Source organism: Nuphar pumila, chromosome 8, assembly GCF_984573655.1.
Source record: "Nuphar pumila chromosome 8, dmNupPumi1.hap1.1, whole genome shotgun sequence".
Lineage (NCBI taxonomy): Eukaryota > Viridiplantae > Streptophyta > Magnoliopsida > Nymphaeales > Nymphaeaceae > Nuphar > Nuphar pumila.
This window is the reverse complement of record NC_143256.1, coordinates 1815043-1840255: the sequence shown is the minus strand read 5'-3', so window position 1 is coordinate 1840255 and position 25213 is coordinate 1815043. Positions and strand designations below refer to the sequence as shown.

Sequence of the window (25213 nt, the reverse complement as noted above, 5' to 3'; positions counted from 1 at the left end):
CAAGGCTCTACATGGTTTAAAATAGGCTTCTAAGACCTGGTATGATCGATTTAGTTTTGTTATGGTTAAACTTGATTTTAAATCCTGTTATATTAACACTGCTATGTTTATTAAGAAATCCAATGAGGTGTTGTTATCTTTCTTCTCTATGTTGATGATATAATCATCACTGGAGGGGACAAACATGGAGTTAGCTTTATTAAAACTATCTTAAAACAAAATTTTAAAATAATCAATCTAGGTTTTCTTAGATACTTTTTAGGGATTGAGATTGAAAACTTTGCACGTGATTATTTACTAACTTTGCTAATGACATCATTGATAGGTCTAAAAATATAGATGAAAAAATGGTGAACACTCCTAGAATGATTAATGCAAAAATGAAGATATATGATAGTACACCCTTGGATGACCTCATTCCTTACCGCCAAATAATTGGAGCTCTTACTAATTTAACCATTACTAGACCTGACATTTCTCACACAGTGCATACAACAAGTCAATTTCAACACTCTTATAACTATGCATATGAGTGTTATTATGTGCATTATTAGATATTTATAAATTTTTGTTTCTAAAGGAATTTTATTATTTTCTTCCTCCCCACTTGACTTAATTGCCTATACTGATTCTGACTAGGGAGGGTATCCCAATGATAAATGTTCAACTATCGGTTTTTGTGTATTTAAAGATGACTCACTAGTAATCTGGAAATGCAAAAAACAGCAAAAAGTATCTATGTCATCAACTGAAGCTGAGTATTGTGTTATGACTACCACAACATCTGAAATCGTGTGGTTGAGAAAATTGCTAGAAGACATGGAGTCTATATGCAGTCACCCTCAAGGTTATGTTGTGATAATAAAAGCACCATCTACATCGCTGGCAATCACATATTTCATGAAAGGACCAAGCATATTGAGATGGATTGTCACTATGTTCGTGAAGAGTATCTTAAGAAGACTATCATCTTACCATATGTAGCATCAAAATTTCAATTAAGTAACTTCTTAACTAAGATGCTTCCTTCTCCCTTGTTTCACTTCTTACTTGACAAACTTTCGATGATCCAAATGTAAGTTTGAAGGGGTGTGTTATGTTGTAGCATTATATATATATTAGTATTTATAGTGTTGTAATAAGAAATACCCTTTAAGGGTATTCCAATTTTTTTACATTATTGTTAGGTTGTGCCCATTAGGGGCACAATAGTTTTTTCTTTTATTTTTATAATTTAGTACTTGAGGGCATTTAGGTAATAGACCCATAGAGTTGTTGGGACCTCCCCAACAGCTCTATTTCTAGCCATTGGGAAGGTCTCAATGGCTCTATGGTGTGTGTATTTGTGTATAAATAGAGGTATTCCCCCTCTTGTAAATTCAATGCTTTTTCAAGCATTTGTTCTCAATAATATCTATATTTTTTACTCTTTGTTTCAGTCCCTAAGTGACTTGTGTGATTGTGTTTTGTATTGACCCAAAAGTGGTCATGATAGTGTATGTCATTGTATTCTTATATGCCCATAAGAGGCACCCACTTGCACTCTCTTTCTAGTTTCATTACAGAAATTACAACTTTCATAGCAGTCTGGCTCGCAATACCAATGCATCCTCCCACTCACACAGATGAGCTAGGAAGTTCACAATATCATGCAGGAATATTTTTTCAAGTGCCTAGAATAACAGATATTATAGAAAGAAACTTGTAAAAAGTAGCAATCATGTTAAGATGGGAGACCATTGAAACATAAAAAATTTAAAACAATAAAGTTAAGCTGATCATAACACATAAAAGCTTATGCAATAAACTATAATGCACATATTAGTGTCACAAATGCAGAAAAGGCCTGTGATACAACATAATGACAAGAATGTTCATTTTTTACCCTTCTTTTGAATTTTTTTTATTTCAACAAATTATGTATTTCATATCAGGTCATGTTTCTTCCATTGGTTCATCTATCTATGCATCATGACCTATGATCCTATCATAGCCACTTCCCCCTTAAACAACATGCTTCTAGTTACACATTCAGAACCTTCTCCGTTCTATCTATGTCACTATATAAAAATGCATGGCGACATCCGTGAACAATCCAAACAAAATTATGAAAAGGGCCACAAGAATGCTTAGCTTACCCGTTTCCAGAAAAATCAAATCGGAAGGCACTGATACCTTCTCTTGTTAGAGAATCAGCAAGGTTCAGAAGTGTCTTTTGTTCCTGAGAAACATTACAAGAGCTTACAAAATAGATCAAAAAATCATGCATGTGTTTGTGCGCATTTGTGGAAAATAATCATGATTTCATATGTATCACTTAAAAGAATACTGCCCCAAAGGAGTTTGGCGTAATGGGATGGGGCCTAGGCCACTAGGCAGGCGGTCTAGGTTCAAATCTCATGGGTGTCACCCCTTGCACAAGCCAAAGCGTGGCGACTCCCTGGGGGCAAGGGGTAACCCCACAGAGTTTTACGCTGCTAGGACAGCGACCATAAGTACGGCAGGCTGAGCCAGCACGGCTAGTTCTCTAATCCTGGGGGGCGGTTTGTCTGTATTTAAACGTGAGTAAATACCAACACTAAGTAAATCAGCCACTCAAAAAGATTTAGTAACATTTCAATATTCAAAATATGAGAAGTAACAAATTGAATAATAGATAACTTCACGATGGTCACTTTCTAATACCTTATTCTTTCAAAAAAGTTAGAATAATTACAGATCACAAATTCAACAATATCATCAAAGGGAAAAATCAGATGGTTGCACATCTTTGTGGAAAATTTATTTAAACATTGCACTGTTGTCCTTTTCAACATATAAACCCCTTGTATCCACATTACATACTATATCTTTTCTTGTTTTTCGCTTATCGAATGTCTATCAAAAAATGGCCTTCATATGGACCTTCTTAAATTTAAATTTTTTAAGAAGAATAAATTCATTGAATAAAAGAATAGCATAAAACAAGAATGATGACGTCTCATCACCAAAAAACTGAAATTATGACAATCCCCTTGGGCCTAATCTGCACCCCCAACAGGCCAAATCTTGACTCCCCAACACTCTCTCCCCCCAACTCCCCTCCTTTTTATCTTTCACCCACTACAAGAGAAGACACTTTATATCCTCTAACATATTATAATCATCATGTAATCTGCTGAGTATTCAGAAATCCTTCTATCCCTCTCCTTCCAAGTCAACCACCAAGCTAAGGAAAGCCACTGTTTCCCAAATATGGAACTATTTCCTCTTCTTATTGCACAAGGCACCAATATCATAATTCTAGAGCAGGAAATAACTTGTAGTTTTTGTAATGAAATGAGAGTAATCTCACAAATCACAACCCAGTAGGGTTCACTCACAAGAGACAAGAGGATCACTCACACAACCCAAAATGGGTTCAAGCACAAAGGGCCACTAAGGGCTAAACAACAATCTTAAAAATAAATATTTTTATCAATAAAATGCATAGCTTACAAAGGGGAGAGATCCTCATATTTATACACAAAGGAAGGGAGTGAGAAGCTCCCTTCTAGCCGTTGGGAGTTCCCAATGGCTCTTTGAGTCAAGGACAAAAATGCCCTTGACTCAAAACCTAATCCCAATAGGAAACAAAATAAGGCAAGGCCTCCAAAGTTTCATTAATGGATGGAATGCCTCCTCTATGTAGTAAGGATGACTTCACTTGCTCAAACTATGATATAAGTCCATTAATAAATTAAAAAATTTGTTTTGCATTAATTTGTTTTTGGCGAAACTCGATATGAAACAAACTGTGTCATTTTGGCTCAAACATAGAAAGTTCACCCCAAAAGTTGGGATAAGGTATCATAATACTCTCTAATAATCATCCCTCCTTGTTACATAGTGCACACTTTGTTTTGGATATGACATATACTAAGTCACAGGGACTCGGCAAAATAGGTGTCGCACCCGCGTGCGGGTGCGGCACCGGGTGCGGTCAACATGACCCTGGGTGCGGTCAATGCACCCAGGGTCATTTTTGTCCACTTTTTGGCGTTAAAAAAAAATCCCCCGATGAAAAGGAGGATTAGGGCAAAAAAAAATTGCCCTAATCTCTCCTCTCCTCTCCTCTTCCTCTGAGCTCGAGCTCTCTCCTATCGACGCCCCAGCTCCACCTCCCAGGCTCTTCCTCTCCTTTCGCAGGTATGTACCCTCTCTCGCTCTCTTCTTGTGTCGGCAGGGGAGGGGGTGAGCCCCTCCCTACACCCTCTTGCTCTCTTGTTGGGTCAGCAAGGGAGGGGTCCTCCCCCCTCTCGCTCCCTTTGTTTTCAACAGGTGAGGGGCTGAGCCCCACCCACCCACCCCACCCCCCTCTCACTCTCTTGTTGGGTCAACAGGGGAGGGGCCGAGCACCCCCTTCCCTTCTCGCTCTCTTGTTGGGTCGGCAGGGAAGGGGTTGAGCCCCCCCCCCTCTGGCTCTCTTTTTGGATCGGTAGGGGAGGGGCCGAGCCCCTCCCCCCTCTCGCTCTCTTGTTGGGTCGACAGGGGAGGGGTTGAGCCCCCCCCCCCCCCCCTCTCGCTCTCTTGTTGGGTCGACAGGGGAGGGGCTGAGCACCCCCTGCTCCCTCTGTTTTCGGTAGGGAAGGGGCTGAGCCCCTCCCTGTTTTTGGCAGGGGAGGGGCCGAGCCCCCCACCCTACTTCCTTTGATTTCAGGGGAGGGGCCGAGCCCCCCCTCTCGCTCTCTTGTTGGGTCGGCAGGGGAGGGGCTGAGCACCCCCTGCTCCCTCTGTTTTCAGTAGGGAAGGGGCTGAGCCCCTCCCTGTTTTTGGCAGGGGAGGGGCTGAGCCCCCCCTGCTCCCTCTGTTTTCGGCAGGGAAGGGGCCGAGCCCCCCTCGCTCTCGATCTCTTGTTGGGTCGGCAAGGGAGGGGCTGAGCCCCCCTTTCTCCCTGTGTTTTCGACAGGGGGAGGGGGTCGAGTATAATTGATTTGAAAATTTTAATGTATTTTTTTTTGTGTTTTCAGGATAAAAATGACGGATTAAGGGAAAGGACTTGTGTCATCTTCATCCCAACATGTGAGTTCTGCTGCTAGTTTTGCTGATAGTTGCAGTGGGATTGATGATGTGGGGCCACTATGGGTACATGTAGATAAACTTGCAAAAACTGGAGAAGGAGGTGGTGAAAACAAGAGATTTCGATGCAAGCTCTGCGAAAGAGATTTTGTTGGGTCTTACACAAGAGTGAAGGCTCATTTGTTAAAGATACCAGGACATGGCATTTCAGCTTGCAAAAAAGTTGATGAGGCAATGCGAAGACAATACAAGAAAATACAAGAAGAATATGAGAAGAGAAAGGCAATGGCCGATTCTTCTGCAGTCAGTGTGCCATTTGCAAGCCACCAAGAAGATGCTGAAAAAAAAAAAAAGTCAATATAGGAGGTAGAGGAACGATACAAGCAACATTCAATACATATGGAAGAGAAGAATTGGATAGAAAAGTTATGAGGTATTTTTATTCTGGTTCACTCCCATTTAATGCGGCTAGAAATCCTTATTGGAAGGATTTAGTAACATCCTTGGCATATTGTAATTTGAGTGGTTATGTGCCTCCAAGTTCAGAAAAAATATGAATCACACTTCTTGCAGAAGAGAGGGCAAATGTGGAGAGGTTGCTAGAGATTAAAAAATATTCATGTGAGCAAAATGGAGTTTCTATTGTGTCTGATGGATGGACAGATATTCAAAGGCGTCCATTAATCAATTTCATTGCTTATTCGTTTAGTGGCCCAATATTCTTGAAAGCAGTTGATGCATCCTGGGAATATAAAAATGCAGATTATTTGAAGGGATTGTTTATAGAAGTGGGTGATCAGAAAGTTGTACAAATCATTACAGACAACGCTCTAGTTTGTAAAAGTGCAGCGTTGAGTTTGAAGAGTGAGTACCTTCATATTTTTTGGACTCCATGTGTAGCACACAGCTTAAATCTAGCCCTAAAAAGCATCTGCAACCCCAAAGAAGAAGAAAATTCACAAACATATGCTTTATGTTCATGGATTGAAGATTTAGAAAGAAATGTCAAAAGCAATAAGAATTTTTTTGTTAACCACCATCGTGCTAATGTTATATTTAATAGGCATTCTGATTTGAAATTGTTGAAGGTCGTTGAAACACGTTTTACGTCCATCATTGTGATGATGAAAATGATTAAAAGAGTGAAGAATGTTTTGATTAACATGGTGACTGATGAAAATTAGACATTCTATCGTGTTGATGATGATATCAAGGCTCAAGAAATTAAAAAATTCATTCTTGATGATGAGTTTTGGGACAGAGTGGTATACTTCCTTCAATTTACGCAACCTATTTGGGAAATGTTAAGAGAAGTTGGTAAGGATGAGTCCATGCTTCACAGAGTTAATGAAATGTGGGATAATATGATTGAAAAAATACAAGCTATAGTTTTCAAGCATGAAGAAAAAAATCATGCATTGGATGATTCAGATTTTTTTAATCATATTCATTCAATTTTAGTCAGAAGATGGGATAAGAGCAACACTCTTTTGCATTGCATGGCACATTCTCTTAATCCAAAATATTGTGCAAATAAGTGGCGGGCTGGTGGTATTGGTCGTGTCCCTCCAAATTTAGACCCAGAGCTATCAAGACATAGAAATATGTATATGACAAGACTTTTTCCAGAAGCATATCTTCTACATCAAGTCACGCAAGAGTTTGGAAAATTTTCATCTTCGAGATTATATGGACCGGCATTATTCGCGAGAGAATAAGATAATATAGATCCTATCACATGGTGATCAACATTTGGATCAGAAACACCTCTTCTCCAACGTCTTGCATTAAGATTGCTATCACAACCTGCTAGTTCATCTTGTTATGAAAGAAATTGGAGCACATATTCTCAAATCCACAACATAAAGAGAAACAAACTCACCAGCAAGCGTGCAGAGGATTTAGTATATATTCATTCAAATCGTCGATTACTTTCGCGAAGCAATGATGAATACAGGTACTAATTTGCTCTCTTAGTTATTTGATTATTTCTTAGTTTTCATTTAAATATACTTGTATTGTATTTATCATTTTCAAATTGGGTTTGTAACGCGGACAAGGAACATCCAAATTTTGGGATGTAAACCCAGAAGAATGTGACTTCGAGGGAGAACATGATTTCAATATAACAAACATGGATTTAGCTGAGCTCAGTATTCCTTTTAATGATGCATTTGATGATGAAGAAGAAAATTATTAACATCCATTACTTCATCAGGATATACTTTGGTATGTAATTTAGTTCTTTTATGTTTTACTTATTTGATTGATCTTTAGGTCGATTTATGTAATTGCTTTACTTATTTGATTGATAATTTGATATTTAGGTTGATATACTGCATGCATGATGAATCATATTATGACAATATTAACTGTTAAATGTTAAAACGTTAAAACTTCAAAATTATATAAATATATATATATATATATATATATATTTATTTATTTATTTTACATTTTTGCCCCTGCCGCACCCCCGCACCCGCACCCATGTGACATAGGACATATATGAGCAATGTCGCTCAAAGAGAACATTCTCTTGAGAAAGTCCCAAGCTTCATTGGCTAGTTCAAATTTAGCAAGGTTGGAACATACCAAAACATCAACATTAGTGATGAGCCAGAACATGACTTTGAATTTCCCATCTTCCACTCTTTCCATTTTTTCCCAAAGTCGACGGCGTTTGTCTTCTCATCTCCTTGAAGATCAATCTTCTTGCCATTCTCAGTCTTAGTAAGGATCAACTGAGGTTCCTTTTGGAACCATCAACCAACCCCCCATAAGCCTCTTCCGTATATATGATGCTTCATGGAATGAGACCACATCATATAGTTGGAAGAGTTGAGCTTGTAAGAAAGAAAGTAGACAACTTATTTGTGCTCCATGGTCATGAGAGAGAAGAGGGAAAGAAGAAGGAAACGAGCAATCACTACAAGGTTGAAGGAAGAAGGATGAAGAAACTTGATGCGGCACCCCAAGCAACGGACCTTGATCACCTCAAGTCGCCACTCAATAACATCGATTCTACGAGCTCTTCAATCCCAAATAATCCTTCACCAAGGATCAAGAGCCAAGGCTCTAATACCATGTAATGAAGTCAATATCTAATAAGGAAAATCACAAAGTCACTTATGGGCAAGAACACAAATGCACTAAGGTACTCACAACACACTTGAGCACACACTCATATAAAAAATATTTTATTAATGATTTAAAATGCATAAAACATGCATTGAAATACAAATGGGGGGGATCCCCTATATATAGAAGCATTCAAATAACTAGCCGTTATCCTAACGGCTAGTTACCCCCTAGTAATATTAAAAATAAAACTAAAAATAAACAGAATGCTTATGAAAAGAAAAATACAAAAAAAAATACATTAACATCCTAAACACATTCTACTACCTACATATATATACTTATATACATAATATATATACATTCAATATGTATATACATACATATAGGTATATCTAACAAGAGGTAGGCACTTGAATAGCTAATTGCCTACTTGATACACCAAAGATCTTTGTTGTTTAAGCTGATTTTCAATAACTTTACAGTGTTCTCATTAAATTGGGACATCAATAAGTTTATCATTATCATGAGAAAAGGTTAAAACAAAATGAAAGAAAAGAAAAGGACATGAATGTATGCATTTAAAGGCATCACCAAAAAATATTTTCCAGTTGCACAGTATTCATAGAATCCGAGCATGTTGCATTCAATGAAATTTTTCTCTTGGTACCTTATTCGATCTGAATCCATGGCACAAGATTGCAAGCCTTCCAGAACCTACATCATGCAATACCCCTGCTAGCTTTTCTCCACTGCTGTTTGGTATGAAAACTTTCTTCTGTTGTACAACTAGAAGCACAGAATCATAAAACAGTAAAGCTCATTTTCTTAGTGGACAGAATTTGATCGATAGAACATACAGTAAAATATTGAAGATTCCAAAAGAAAATATTATGTAAAGTATACAAGGTCATATAGATTTATGAAAGAAAGAAATTCCATGCTCAATTTTAACTGAAGAGCGAGATAGCAGGCTTTATAACAATTTGAGCCAATGCAAAACTCAGAGAGTAGGATGTCGTCAATACAAGAGCACCGGAAAAAAGAGTTGCAATAAAAAAACCTTGAAGAAAATGACGCAAGTCTAACTCTTCTAGCAGATATAGAGGTCATGTTTGTCGAAAGTGTCACTAGTGACATACTTGTCACATTTCATTTGTACATTACTGTAACTTTCTGTTTATGAAAGTTGTCATTCTTTTTGTTATTCTACCATATGTAAAAGGGGTCAGGACTCATTGCATATAACATCTCAAACATATGACTGAAATGAAATAGAATATGCAATTCAACCAGCATCCCTCTGTCTATCATATTTTCAACTAGGGCTTCTTGAGAATGTTATTCTTTGGACCTTAAAATAACTACCAATTACTCTATAACCATATGACTACAAAAGTTTACATCTAAATTGGATCCCATATAAATAATAGATTCAGCAAAAGATACAGTATATCTGCAAATTAATATCCACTCAAATAAATGCTATCACCCTATATATTTTCCCTCAAAAAATGTTGGTCCATTTAAAAGGATTTGCTGTTATCACCTGACATTCGGCCGAGAGTATTTCACCTACATGCTTTGATCTAGGTCTTTTAGTGCATTGAATCCATGAACTTTTGTAGGTGTTGTTAAAAGTGTCATACTTATATATTTCTTGTATTTTAGAATTAAGTACAATTTATTGCCATGTGGCATGCAATATTAGTTGAAGACAATAATTTGCATCATCTGTTTGGGTTTGCACCAAAAAACGACAACTGCATTCAATGGGTCACATGGCACTTCATCAAGTTGCATGGCAAAATGCTAGAAATAAACTTTATGCATCATAAAACTTGCATCATGGCTTTTAAATAGTTGCTCGACAACCTAATCTGAAGGATCAAAAGTGATGTATTTTACAGGAACAAAAAAGAATTTCATCTGCAGTAATCAAATATCTGCATGAAGATGAAATAGACTCACATATCAGGATTGATCTATGTCACATGGGTAAGGGTACAGGTACGATACAGCAATTTCAAAAAATGTGGGTACGGGGATACGGCTATATATATATATATATATATATATATATATAAAGGGAGAGAGTTTGAATCTGGGTCTGGATTATATATGGATCATAATATAGATATAGTGGATCCATATATAACATATCTTATAAAAGGGGAAGGCCCCCTTTTTGCTCTCTCTCTCTCTCTCTCTCTCTCTCTCTCTCTCTCTCAGGTCAACAGCCAAAAAAATTAATGTTTGGGTCGGGTCGGGTCGGGTCAGGATTGGACCTGACCCAGGGCGTACCTGCACCACGGCCTTTACCCGTACCTGTGTCCTGCCCTGTCAACACGGGTACAGAAGGTGCAATGGAGTGTCAGTGTGACATAGAGATTGATCTTCACTACCAATACATTTACAATCATCTCCTGCCTTTGACATTGTACAAACATCCAAAAGCTGCAATTTTATTTATGCATCTTATACAGTTTATGAGGTATTGACCTCTTATATCTTATGAGATTATGCTAGAGTTGTTTAGACATGTCAATTGTAATATCACGTATTTTCATACTTAGTCATTTTCAGATTTTTTTTAAAATTTTGGCTAAGTCTGGGAGAAAAATCATTTAAACCTCGATATTAGACCGATGCTTTTGAGTCTGGGCTTGGCCCAGGTCTCATCAACTAGGTCTAAACGAGCCACTTAAAACGTGAGAAAGAGTTTAATTTTTAACTTTTAAATGCAAGCGAAATTCGAGCAAAATTCGGGTTATTTTCGGGCGAAATTCAAAATTTGTATTCAAGTTATATATCGTTGGATGCGCCTTGGAATTCTGAGAGCAATGATATTTTACTTTTCTGCATTTTTGTTACGGTTGGCCCAAAAATCGTATTTTTTCAAAAATTGAGCAGTTTGTCGGTTCAGATCCGGATTTGGATCGGACCGGTGGATTTGATCCAAATTAATATAGATTTAGACTCTATCCAAGACCCATATTAATCTAGATTTGATCCAGCTCAAGACCCATTTAGATTTTTGAGATGGATTTGGATCTTGGATCCGGATCCATATCCAAATCCATGCCCAATTACTTTTCCAACTTTAAATTGGGGTTTATTAATGTTAAGAAACCTCTTAAATTAATTTGGTAATTTTTGAAAGCTTCTGGAAATTTATTTATTATTTAACATTAAATAATTAATTAATTAATTTAATGTAATTCCGAAAATTTATTTTGATACTTGTTTAGGACTCTAAGTAGAGCCCTTAAACCCATGTAAAATCACTTGAGAAGTGTCCTAGTTCAATAAAATAACTTTTGAAAGCTTTTAGGTATTTATTTATTAATAAATAAATAATTTTAATTAATTCCGATATTTATTTTTAGAGAGTTCAGGACTCTTTATAGAGCCCTTGTTCATGCCTTAGAAGCTTTAAGAAATACTTTCAAAAACACTCAAATTGAAAAAGTCAACACTTGAAGAGTTTCGAAAAATTTGGGAAAGTAGGTGAGAGAGAAGAGAGTTCCAGCAGGAGCTGCACTCTCTTCTCCAGCCCACCTAGAGCCCTATAAATAGATCAAAAAAAAAAGAGAGAGAGAAGAAAAGAAAGAAAGTGAAAGAAAAAGGAAAAAGTGTAACGCCCCAAAATTTCGACTTGTGATTTCGAAAACATTATCGAAAAACCTTTCAAAGATTTAAAGTTTTCACTTTTAAAAGCGACAGCGGAAGATATTTAGAAAGGACCACAAGTCAACAATCCTGGGTACGTTAGCTGAAAAACCATCATTCACATGAACAACAACTTAAAGGAATTGAGGAAATAAGGAAATAGATTAAAAATCTGCAGTTTATTACAAAATGAGCATTTTCCCAAAGTTCAATAATCTAAAGAAAACTCAAAAAGACTCAGAGTCAAGCCGCCAGCAGAAAGAAGATAAATCTTGAGCCATATTGCACCACGCCATCGACCGCCTGTGAAGTCCTACTCTTCACCTGCCCATGAAATGGGTCAGTTTCATAACAAACCCGTAGGTGCACGAATAGATAAGTAGAATGAAAATAAAGCAGGACATTCATGAGATAAGCAGTTATGATATTAAAACAATCAATACAATTGTAATATATTCTAACAAGTGTAATATGTGCAAAGAGCTATTATTTGAAGCATTTTAAGCAGTGTAAGTCTCAATCATCTACAACTATTTACAAAGATATTCTTTAAGTTCTGATATTAACTGGCATGTGGGTACGCACAGACACGAAACGTAGAAACAGCCGAGACCGATCCGGGGGTTTATTATGTCAGGTGTTTTTATTAACCCGGATGGTTGACTGAGTCCGCTCCTAAGGGGACGGTCAGTGACCAAGAGAGTAAATCCCCAAAGGCATTCGTGGCCCATGGATGCATCCAACTTCTGCAGAAGTACCTGAGAGTTATCACCTAGGATAATTTATGGTAATCTCATTTCCCCTAACTCCGATAACTGGGGAAGCCGAGTCTTTTGCCCGTGGGGTAGTTGTTAACAACCTGTCCATCAGAGTTTTTGTACCATCCATCCTCTCCCTTGATGAACCGTGAAGGTCGAATGGGTACGACGGGGGTTTCTTAACCGCCGCCCCATCCTACATGCTCTGGTCTATTAGACCCACTCGAGCATCTTGCCTGTGAAGGCGAGTTGTCACCATTTATGTGATCTCAGCATTGTGCTAAATGCACGCATCGAGGTTGCTACAACCTCATCATCCAACCATCGTAACCCACATGGGACGTACTTGTCCAAAAAGTACGATCGTACCTTCCTAGAGGTACAACTACGATGAGAGGGCAACATATAATGTTTTATGATTCTTTTGGTTCATACATGACATGTATTGCTCTTTTAGCAATTGGCCTGTTGAGGTCGGTATTATCTCATTGATATCAATAAAGTGTTGATGGTTCACTTCGAGGTACTCAATGACCTCCCGTACTATTTGTATCATACCTGCCTTAAGGTCTGATTATGATAGTAAGTTCGTGGGTTTCTCGATAGATAACCCATCACAGTGTTTCATAAAATCAGTATTTTACTTGGCATGCTCGAATACTAAGAAGCAAGAAGTCTCAGGTAATAACCAGTAAGGCATCTACAGTAACTTACAACAGTGAGCAAGGCGGAAATACAGTAATAAGATCTTTCTAGCAACGAGTCTACTCGTAGAGCTCATAATAAGCATGTAATTTCAAAGAATACGGATGCGGAAACACAACACAGACAATCACCAGTTAAGTAATCCTATAGGTAAGCATGTATGCCAAATAAACCATTCGATCATGAAATTCTTATATCTTATTTCATTCATACAAACTCTTCGTGCGACTTTCCCCTACCTCGGGATGTTGTGCAGCTGTGTGCGTCTACGAGTGTAGATGATACGAGGGTCGGGCCGCGGAGCCAAAGCGGGGTTCGATGCGAAGTCTGCAAAAGTGTGAGTATTCAATTATGATAATAAAATTTTATGGTGCAACGGGGACCAGGGTAGGATTAGGCGACCGGGGATTTCGGCCCCTTCCTACAGAACAACAAATGGCAGGGGCCTCGGCCCCTGCCTGACGAAATAGTGAATGGCAGGGGCCTCGGCCCCTGCCTGACAGTGAAACGAAGGGCTGCCAGACAAAGCAACGCATGGCAGGCGGCCCCTGCCTGACAAAACAGCCGACAGGAGTCTCAGCCCCTGCCTCTCGGAGGCGACAAGTGACAGGGCCTCGGCCCCTATACTTGCCCACACTGAATGGCAAGGGTCTCGGCCCCTGCCAAACAAATTAATAAACAGCATGGGGCTTCGGCCCCTGCCAGGCGGAACAGAGAAAGGCAAGGGCTTCGGCCCCTTGCATGGCGAACAAGAAATGGCAGGGGTCTTGGCCCCTGCCTGGCACAATTATAAACGGCAGGGGCCTTGGCCCCTGCTCGTTTAAATAGGGAATGGCAAGGGCTTCAGGCCCTGCCTAACGAAATAAGGGATGGCAGGGGCCTCAACCCCTTGCCTGATGAATCGACGAATGGCAGGGGTCTCAGCCCGCGACACCAAAAAGGGGGGAAAAAGAGGGTGTCGCAGGGGTGACTGGGCCCCTGCCGGCTCTTTGATAGCCCCAAGAGGGAGGGAGAAATCGGGACAGGGGGACAAGCCCCTGCGTGCCGAGAACCAAGGGGCAGCAGGGGGATATCCCCTGCCCTCCCAGAAGCCAAGAGGCGGCAAGGGGCGAGCCCCTGCCTGCCCAGCAAAAACAAAGGGCGACAGGGGCATTGCCCCTGCCAGCCGAGATAGGAAGGCGGCAGGGGCATTACCCCTGCGTGCCAAAACCCTAGAGGCAGCGGGGGCGAGCCCCTGCCTGTCGGGAAACAGGAAGCGGCAGGGGCAATGCCCCCTGCCTACCGGAGATCGAGCGGCGGCAGGGGGACTAACCCCTGCCAGAGAGAGAGACCGGGGCGACAGGAGCCACCAACCTCCTGCCGACCCCTTCGCAGGTCACAGAGGAGAGGGGGGGGCAGGGGTCGTGCGCCGCCTGTCGGCCTCCCGGCGAGGTGACAGAGAAGGGGGGGGGAAGAGAGAGAAGAAGAGGGAGGAGAAGAGGTTGGAGACGGCGTACCTGGGAGGAGAATGACGTCGATGGCCGGCGTCGGCGTGGGGCGCAGCGATGGCGGCGTTGGTGGCGTGCGCAGGGAAGGGGGAGGTCGGCGCGAATGGAGGCGAAGGGCGACGAGAGAGAGAGAGAGACGTGCCTCCCCTCGCCCTCCTACGCAGTTCTTAAAGGATACAGGGGGGCGATGAATGGGGAAACCCTCGTTGGGTTTCCCTAATCCGCCCGATATCGCAGGTGGGGTGGTTGCGGCGCTCGGGAAGAGGTTGAGTCGGGTTATTAAAAACCCTACCGATGACGGCGGCCCGGGTCCGATACAATTAAATTTTTTTTTAAACTGTGGGTTTTACAAAAAGAGAGGAAGAGAGAGAAATAGGGAAAAAAAGAGGAAAAGAGAGGAAGAAGAAGAAGGCTATCTTCTTCGATCGTCCAGCATTTTCCACCATAGTACTTGTTTCTTTTTCGATCTACGGTAAAGGTATGGGTTCATCTCTTGTTTTGAATGAGAAAAAGAGCATGGATTTGTATTTCATGCAATGTTTTTGTAAAAATACATGGAGAAAGAGTAAATCTAGATATTTACTCCAATAAAAGTTTGATTTCTATCTTTTTTGAAGTTTGTTTATGGAAAAAATTTATATTTACGCACTTGTAATTGTGGATCCCCCAACCAGGACAGATTTGCCATGTTTGAAGTATGTGCAAATCTGGCCCAGATTTAGGGCATGTGAAATCTGGAAATTTTAAGGCAAAAATTGTGGAGTACATGTATGTTTTTATGAATACAAAAGATATTGGATTTATGAATCTGAGTGTGCATGATTCCAAAGGTGAGTATATATGCGTACTTGTCAGCAGCCTATTGGTAAGTATGCTCACCTAGTGATAATGGTGCTTATGTGTGTGTAGGTTCAATTGAACCCTTGTACAAAATATGTTGTCTTAATTTCACTGCACTTATGTACATATGTTTTGAAAAAAAAAATTATATATATATATATATAAATTATGGTAACTGTTTTCTCTCGAACTGGGCAGGTCGGTTGACCAGGCCTGATTTGATGATGGCCCGGGCTGACAGGCTTGACCTGTCAGTTCTGCCGAGGTAATCCCTTTCAAAAAAAAATCCTACGTTTTTCAAAAATATATATATATATAGGTATTTTTTTTGGGTTGCCTGGTGGGCTGGCTGTCAGGCCAGCCGAACCTGGCCGGGGTCTGGTCGGATCAGACCCGGTCTTGTGCTAGCTGGGCACCTGGCAGCCCAGCCGAGTGGCTCGGCTGGGCCTGCCGGGTATGCCTAGGTCAGATCCAGCTGATTGGGCTCAGCTAGGCCTGAACCGAACCCTAGGCAACTGGGTCGGCGAGGTGCTGTACTATGTTTTTAAAAAAAAGTGTCCAGATCATGTACAGTTGGTGCTCACCTGTAAGTAATGTTAAATGTTCAACATTTTTGTTGAGCTTAAGAAAAATTTAGTCTTATGTACTAAATTTCCAGATTCTGCCTATTATAAATGTTTAGGCTATATGCAAGCAAAAATGTAAGGGAATCATGTTTACTTAATGGATGAATGCTGTCTATACATGCAACATGAATTTATATATGCATATGCATGCATCATTGAACCTAAATATGGGTGCATTTGATTCTTTTTCAAATATATATATATATATATATATATATATATATATATTATATTTATATATATATATATGGTCAGCTTTGTATGTTAATTTTCAGAATTTGTTTAAGCTAAAAGAATAAGAATTTTGCATGCTTGCACACTTGTATACCATGCCTAATCGAAGTGTTAATACACAATCATTCTTGTGTGCTCGTGTACTCTTGAAATCGATGGATTTTGCATATAAGTAATTGCATGAATGTTCACATGCTTAAACTAAATATTTTATGTTGAGTTAAAGTGTGAATACAAGGTTGTTTTCTTATGCATGAGCATACGTGAAATTGACATGTTGCATGAAAATGATGGCACGAGTGTTCGCGTACCTTAATTGAAAGGATTCATAAATGGAACCATGCATTTGACATGAATACGTATATTAAATGAAATCATGCATTGGACATGAATATGTGTATTGAATGGGAGCATGCATTTAACCTGGATATGTGTAGACTCATGCACATGCATACGAATTTTTATTGTTTCATGTACATCCTTAAGATGGCAAAAATAAATGTTCATTGAAAAGCATGTAAAAAGAATGCACAATGGCATGATATTTGTGATTTTTTGATATGAATGCATAGATGATCAAATGGATCATCCTGGGTTGTGTGAGCCTCGAGCATGTGTTGTTCTTTGTTTTAGCCGTTCTATGCATTACAAAAATCAAATGTGATATTATTATTCATTTTGCATGTTGAATTGCAAAATGTAAAAGAAGATGAATTAATAACAGGATAAAAGAAATTAAAGAACAGTGTAATCTACCTTTCCTTGATGTCCCTTCTTTAGTGTGGGAATCTTGGACATTGCGGTTTTGGGGAAACCGTGAAAATACTAAAACTGTTACGCCCCAAAATCGTGGACTTGAAACCATTTATGAAAAAGGTTGAAAGCTTTGAAATCGATTATTTATCAGAGTTCGAAACTAGAGTTCAGCTGAAAATCATGTTTAAAATAGCAAGTCCCTAAACCTTGGGCACATTACAACACAAATGCAATCTTTTCCTTATAAACCGATTTGCAACTCGAATATATATTTTATTGAAATGAAAAGAAGAACCATGTTTTGGGGTCCCGGGGGGGCCGCCCCTGGCGGGGGGTTATAGGAGGGCAGCGCCCCCCCCCCCCCCCCCCAAGATTTTTTTTTTAAATTCCACAGCCCATTTCATAGGGCAAAAAAAAATTTAAAAACAAAAAAAATGGACCAAAATGACCCTGGGTGCGGTCAACGCACCCATGGTCGAGTTGACCGCACCCGCGTCGAGTCGCGTCGACGCTGGTGCGGCACCCTGCTAGCCGAGTTCCTGTGACATAGGTAATACAATTTTAGTAATCCAGAGTTCTAATCAGAATAAATACTTTCAAAGAAACTTTATATCACATTTACCAAAATGTCCTTAGGCGTGCAACGTCAGGAAAGGGGTCTTGCCTTGAACGCATCACGTCATTGTGCCATTGTAAGCTGTCTCAACCTGCCCATGAAATGGATCAGTGTCACAACAGACTAGTAGGGGTGCAAAAGACAAGAAGGGACAAAAACTGCAATAAGCAAGATAATCGCTAGATCAAGCAAGAAAAGCAAGACTAGCAGATCTAACAAAAGTATTGTAGAATAAGCAAAACTTTAGTAAAGCAAAACAGCTAAATATAGAATAAGTAAGGATCATAGTGCTAAACAAGCAACTATAGCAATCCAACTGACTCTATAAGTAAAGAATAACTCACTTCATCCAACAGTCAAACAAGCAACTGAATAAGACAAGCCTTCATAGTAATGCGTACACTACATCGTCAAGTGATTATACTAATCGTAAAGTATAAGCCATTGCATCATAAACAATTCATAAGCTACTCATGATAAGAAATCATACGGTAGCAATTATATCACAATATGTAACGACTAACATAATGTTAGTGTTATAAGCAATTGCCTAGTAATGAGAAGCTAGTTATTACCTAGCAAAGAACTACATAAGCAGTTTAACCAACTAAGGTAACGCCTCAACAGTCGTGCATAGCTTAACGAGTAATGTACTGGACTACAAGGCAAACGAGCAAGCAAGCAATCAATTCACGTCACAACACGCATATTTCATAATCATGTGTGTAAGTTATATCTTGTCTCATTATGAGTCCGTCATTGTGGGTACACACAAGGCAAAATGTAAAAACAACCAGAATCGATTCGGGGGTCCATTATGCTATGTATCTTATTATACCCCGAATGACTAACTGAGTTCGCTCATAAGGAGACGGTCAGTGACCAAGAGAGTAAATCCTCAAAGGCAAACAAAGGCCCATGGATGCGCATCCGAACTTCTGTAGAAGTGGCCTGAAGTATTTCCCCTAACCTCCGATGATTGGGAAAGTCGGATCTTTGCCCGTGATTGTCATTAATGATTGTCCATCGGAGTTTTGTACCATTCATCATCTCTCTTGATGAACTATCCTGAATGAGCACGACGGAGGGTTTCTTAACCGCCGTCCCATTCTACATGCTCTGATCTTTCGACCCACTCGAGCATCTTGCTTGTGAAGAAGCATAATTATCATTGTGTAAATTATACGCGCCATTGTGCGTTTGAAGCAACCACACACCTCTCATCCTACTCACCGCAGTATGCAACGTACCTGTTTAAAAGTATAACCATGATGAGAGGGGTCAACTCATAGTGAGGGTAAAAACATCTCTTGTGGTCTCAAACACGTGCCATTGCACGTTCGAGGTAGACATAGACCTCTCATCCTACTTATCGTAGTACGTCAAGTACCTGTTCAAAAGTACAACCACGATGAGAGGGGCATGGATTCTTCAGAAGGAATCCATCAACAATACTCTCATGAAGAAAGGAACGACGCTACTATCCAGTTGACCAAAAGGCCTAGTAACTAGGTCTCGCATCAGTGATGATGCGACAACGATCTAACAGGTTCCTTAGTAGAACCTTTGCCTAACTCGTGCACATGCCCCTAAACAGGGATATCCGAGTTGTATCGGATACGCGAACTGAAGTTGTAGGACATTTCTCCTAAATGCATCAATTTGGGAGATCCAACCGCTATCTCATAAAAAGGCTTTTGAAATCTGTTTTATAAACTATACATTTTGAAGATAGGTTTGAACCTAAACCACCGGTTGAAGAATTGAAGTGCAAAGTGAGCATCGTGACTTTTGAAACAAAGAAGCGAAACAGTATACATTGTACACTCCAAGTTGCACTCATGGAGTGAAAGCCGACAAGGGGCAAACCAGTGCACCTACTAGTACAAGGGCACATCAAGGAGCAAGACTTACTTCGACCATCGAAACACACAAGCAAACCACGACATAAGCAAATCACGAGGTATGGGATCCTATCTTGACTAAGCAAGTGCAAAGGACGACTCACGAGGCATGGGGTTGTACCTCGATTAAACGATAAGCGTAAGCAAGTAAATAAGCATACGATAGAGATAAGAATACATGCATGAGCAAAGCATATGCACGAAGTGCGGCGGCAAGGTAAAGACGAACACATACAAAAGTAAGTGCGACAGCCAGCATCACAGCAATAGGAAAGTAAAGTAGGAAGAGTAAAGCAAGTAGTAAGGTCATAGCGCATAAAGCTCGGGGCAACAAAGATAAATGCAGGAAGTAAAGTGCGAGAACATAAAGGAGGACAGGATTGCATCCTGGAGTAAAAAGACATACAAGTAAATGTCATGGCGCAAAGCGCGGGGCAGCAGGAAGGTAGAGTACGAAAAAGTAAAGAGGACAAGGATCGCGAAACTGCGTCCTTGAGTTGAAATGACATAAAATATAAAGACAGGAATTAAAAGCCTGGGCACATATAATGTGGCGGCAACAGAAAGGAAAGTGCGAGAAAGTAAAGAGAACAAGAATCGTGAAACCGCATCCTTGAATGTAAAGACATACGTATATATTATACGTATACATATCTCATCCTCTTTTAGTTATCTTTCCTTATTTTAGCATTTATCTATTCATTGTCCTTTTATGCAAGAATCTCCTACCTTGAGGGGTTGAGGGTCCTCGTACGTCAGCGGCGTAGGTAAGCACGAGCTCGAGCCACAAGGGCGAGCTGGATCCACCATTCAACCTGCGATGCTTAGAACATTAGCATATGTCGTAATATAAACGAGAAGCGGGTCCGATAAGACCTGCAGTGGTACCGGACCCCAAACACGAGGGTAGGCAGGGAGCTCAGCTCCCTGCAAGGAAGCAACAGAGGCAGCAAGGCAAAGAGACTGAAGTTCCCTGCTTGCTGGAATGGCAAAGGCCCCCTGACAGAGCCTGCTGGATGCGGGCAATTGTGGCAGAGGCAGGGAGTGGCAAGGGCAAGGGGGTTCCGCTCCTGCGGATCTGCCGAGAATGGCAGAAGGCGACAGGAGCTCAACCCTTGCCGACTTGCCAGCAAGAAGAATAGGCGGCAGAGAGCTTGGCCCCTGCCGACCCGCCTGAACCACCTGGAGGAAGGGGCTTTGCTCCCTACCTGCATGACAGGAAGAACACAGAGGCAGGGGCTCTGCCCCTTGCATGCTAGAAAGGAGCAGAGACAGGGGTCGGGCCCCTGTTTACCCGATAAAAACAGAGAGACAAAAGATGGGAAAAGGGAGGGCTCGACCACTCCCTACCAACCAAAACGCAGGGAGATGGCTAGGACTAGCCTCTGCCGACCCGTCCGAACACCAGGAGGTGGAAGGGGCTCTACCCCTGTCCACCAAACAAGAAAAGAAGGGGAGACGGCGACAAGGCTCGGCCCCTGTCGCCGTTTCCAGACTCAGGGAGGTGGCAGGGGCTCGACCCCTGCCGACGACCTGCCTGAACAAGAGGCAGGCAGGGGGCCTTGCCACCCTGTCGACCAAGGCACAAGGGCCACCTAGGGGCCCTCCCTTGGGAGCCCTCTGCCAGACAAAGGAGGTGATCCAAAAGGGAAAAAGGAGAAAACAACCAAGGGGAGGTGCTCAGCACCTCCCTCCCTAGCAGATCTAGAGCCACCACGATGGTGGCTCTGGTCTACCGACCCGAGAGCAGGAGGGTCGAGGGAGACAAAGAAGAGAGGAGACAGCGAGGGGTGATCGGCACCACCCTCTAGGGAGACCCAAAGCACCGCCAACAAACGGAAAAGGAAAAGGGGAAAAGGGAGACAGGAGGTCGACGACCTCCTATCGGTGTCTCCAAGAGGAAAAACAGTGAGAGAGGGAGTTACCTGAGACGGCACAGGAGAAGGCGATGGCAACGAAACGGGCAACGAGAGGAAAGAGCAGTGAGAGGGGTAGCTCACTAGAGTTCGAACGATGATTGTTGCGGGTGGAAAATAGCCGGCACAGTGATGCTTGCCAGTGGCGACATATCAGGAAAGGCGTCGAGGACAGGGGGTCGTCAACGCTCGAAGCTCGTCGAGACTCGTCGGGAGTTGTCGGGTTATGGTGGTTGCCGACGATGGCAATCGTTGTCGGGGCCTGCCAAAACACCAGGTGGAAGGCCAAGGGGAGGTCGTCGGCAAAACTGTCGCTAGAAGCCGCGATCGCTGACAAGAGGTCACCGACGATTGTCAGTCGCCGATCACGGGTGGTGATGGTTGGAGACAGAGGGTCGCCGACGCTCGAAGATCGTCGATCACAACAAAGAAGAGGAATAGAGTGGTGGTCGGCAACGAGTGACAGAGGTAGAGGAGACATCGACGATGACTGGAAGGTCGTCGGTGACTACGATCGCTAACGACAACAAAGGTGAAGGGTCGTCGGCAACACCGACATCGGGGGCCCAAGCGCAGCCAACGAGGTCGCAAGGGAACAATAGGAGATGGTCAGTCGCCGGAGCTCGGAGGCCGTCGGGAAGTCTACCGAACTCAGAGAGGAGGAGGCGAAGAGGTGGTCGGCGATACTGTTGTTGGCGGCTGAGGTTGCCGACTTCCTACAGCACACGGGACGAAAGTGGTGGCTGGCGGCAAGTCGCCTCGCCGGCGTCGGTGGCCGCAGGGAAGGACGAGAGGAGAACGGGAGAGGAGAGAGAAGAGGTGAGGGTTTCTACCCCTCGCCCAAGGCGCCTGCGTCTTTTAAAAGACGCAGGTTCCCTCGAACCTGCGAAAATTCGGGTTCGAGTCCAGCTCGGATCCTGATCCGCCTGAAACAATTTTTTTTTCATGGCTTTTACAAAAACTTTGTGTGCATTGTTGTTCCCCCTAAACCTGATATTGAGGTTCTTCTCCAGACTACGGTTTTAGGAAGAATTCGTCAATTTGCCTGGGGGTGGTGTGTAGACACAGCTGTTATTTTGGTATACAAAGAAAAATGGCATTGTGGTTGTTGATTTTCATAGTGTCCCGACATTAGTTGTTGATTTCCAATGTTTCGATAGATGGTGTTGATTCCTGATATCGGTCGAAGGTTAAGTTTGGAACCCAATAATAAAATACAACTTGTGTACTAAGTTACTCTTGGAACCTTACTTAACCTCGGGAATCCTTACCCGTTTTGAGTATCCGCGGGCAATGCTAATAAAAAGAGAAACTTAAATTGTGTACATTTAATAGGGACATGCATATAAAAAGAAAATTTTGATAAAAGATAATAATAATTTATTTATGCATTGCACTGAAATCATGCATATTCCTGTTATGCATTAGATCATGCATATTTACTTGTTCCCTAAATGATGATATATTAATGAATGCATAATGTTACTCCTTAATGCATGTTGAATGTTTTTAATGCTTAAATCGCGATTTTTCTTGTTATTAAATGTTCCCTCATGCTTTATAATTGTTCTATATTGCATGAATGATTAGTTGAATTATGAATGTGTTAGATTTATATCCCTCTAAAATATTGCATGAATCTTATTTATGTTCTTTTTACTTGTTTTTTCATTAGAGAGATTCGTACGCTGAATTCTTTGGATTCTGACACCCTACTTTTGTGTTTTTCGCAACCTTAGTGGTCCAGTGAGGTGATTTGCATTGTGAGGAGCTACGAGGGCACTACGATTTCTTGGCAGACTATTCTTGGGACAGCGTGGCTCTTCTTTTTGCTTTATTTATATTTTATTTGCTTATGTCACAAACTCTATGCATTTAAATAAATAAAGTTTTGTTTGGTTTGGTCTGAAAGATGCGTATAAGATCCCTTGTGGTGGTGGTTGTGTTTTAACTATAAAGCCCCGGGTTTTTGAGAATATTTCTGCACTTGTTTAAAAAAAATAGCCATTTTTTCATGGGTACGAGTTGGGGTAGTTACATCAATAGAAGCAAAAGCTGAGAATTTCACATAATTAATGCATAGGGCTGGGAAACAACATGAGTCACTTGTGACTTGCTCATGTTCGGATTGTATTAAACTTGTTTGATCTCGTGAAATAGGCTCGGCAAGCCAAACACAAACAACAAAATGTTCGGTTTGGGTCAGCTAGTATAAGCTCATTAATTAGTAAATAAATATATTCTAGATATAGTTTAAATAATAGAAAATAGATGGTTGAAGTGTTTAGCATGAAAGCAGTAACTCTAGAGTTCAAATCCTATTGCTTAAGCTTTGAAAGAGCTGGTTTGAGTTTGGCTCAGTAGGTTTAAAGTCTAATTTCTATTATTTTCAATTTTGAAAAATGCATTCTGTTGTTAACGAGACAGCTCTCAGCTCTTTTAACTCAGGCTTGCCATGAGCACCAGCTCACCACAAGAATGAGCTGAGCTTAAACACCCTCTGTTCGGCGGCTTGTTTACAGCCCCATTAATGTATGTCACATTATTCTTCTTGACTCCTATCGTATTAAAATGTGAATGCATGTGATTGTTATGTTATTTTGCAGTCCTTATGCGGGCATGTGTACCCATGTCCTCTTTCTTTTTCATATATGTTTTGTGAGGTATATGAGGTTGGTTTAGGGAATCTTCCTGTAGTCATTTGTGAGATGTAACAGATCACTATCAAGTACTGTCTTGGTTCTTCACGAACATTAACCGACCATTCAGAACTAATCTATAGAATCCTTAATACCAAGATTCCAATTATTTGTTTACTGATGAATACTTCAAACAAAAGGTTTGACATTACATCACCACATAGCATATACAATACAAGTTCAGAAAGAAAGCAAAATCGATCCATCAAGTGCCCCATGATTATTAAGCAAAATTGACCAAATGAGCGCAGAAAGAGCTCATCTACTTCAACCGTTCATTACAAGGAATCTACAATTTCAATCACCCACTTGATAAAATAGGCAACACCAACATTGTAAAACATCCAATCAATGGTGATAAACTTGCAACAGAAACTGAAAACGCTGCAAGAAAGGGGAGAAAGTGCGTCCCTTGATGACCATCATGTCAAGTCGCCCTTTCTTCTCTTGAGATGATGATGATCAGGAGAGAGAGAGAAGAGTTTCCTTACCCAGTTTGGGCTCTTCGGATGAGGGACCTTGTTGGGACATCGTGGCGAGAATGGTTCGATGATGAGATCGCGGGAGCTTGGGAAGGAGAGTCTTCGGCTTTGGGGTTGGTTTAGGAGTGAGAGAGAGCTGTCGATGCGGAAAAGAAGGGAACACCAATGTCATACTTCTTTTTTTCGGACAAGATGGGGAATCTTCGCAAAAAATAAAATAAAATAAAAACTGAACTACTAAATCACACGTAGAAGTAGAAGTAGAAGGGAGGGTGTTTGTGTTCTCCCATAAACACATATTAGCGTGTTTCTGTGTACGGACGAATATCTTGGGACTTTCGTATGCCCAATATCTTGGGACCCGCAATGATTCATATGCCCATGTTGCTCATGATGACTT

At 41.1% G+C, this 25213-nt stretch overlaps 1 protein-coding gene across 2 annotated transcripts in view; it reads right to left on the bottom strand.

Annotated features, from left to right (window-relative positions):
- The window catches only part of LOC149829436 (putative uncharacterized protein YDL057W), a 91086-nt gene extending 66076 nt beyond the window's left edge, over positions 1-25010 (bottom strand). For both annotated transcript variants that reach the window (XM_090015941.1, XM_090015940.1), the window contains exons 1-3: positions 24823-25010; positions 8789-8907; positions 2139-2221 (exon numbers count right to left, since the gene is read on the bottom strand). In XM_090015941.1, coding sequence (XP_089872067.1) covers positions 2139-2221; positions 8789-8907; positions 24823-24985 — 365 coding nt within the window. In that variant the 5' untranslated portion in view covers positions 24986-25010. The remainder of the gene's footprint in view (positions 1-2138; positions 2222-8788; positions 8908-24822) is intronic.
- Between the last annotated feature and the right edge of the window lie 203 nt (positions 25011-25213).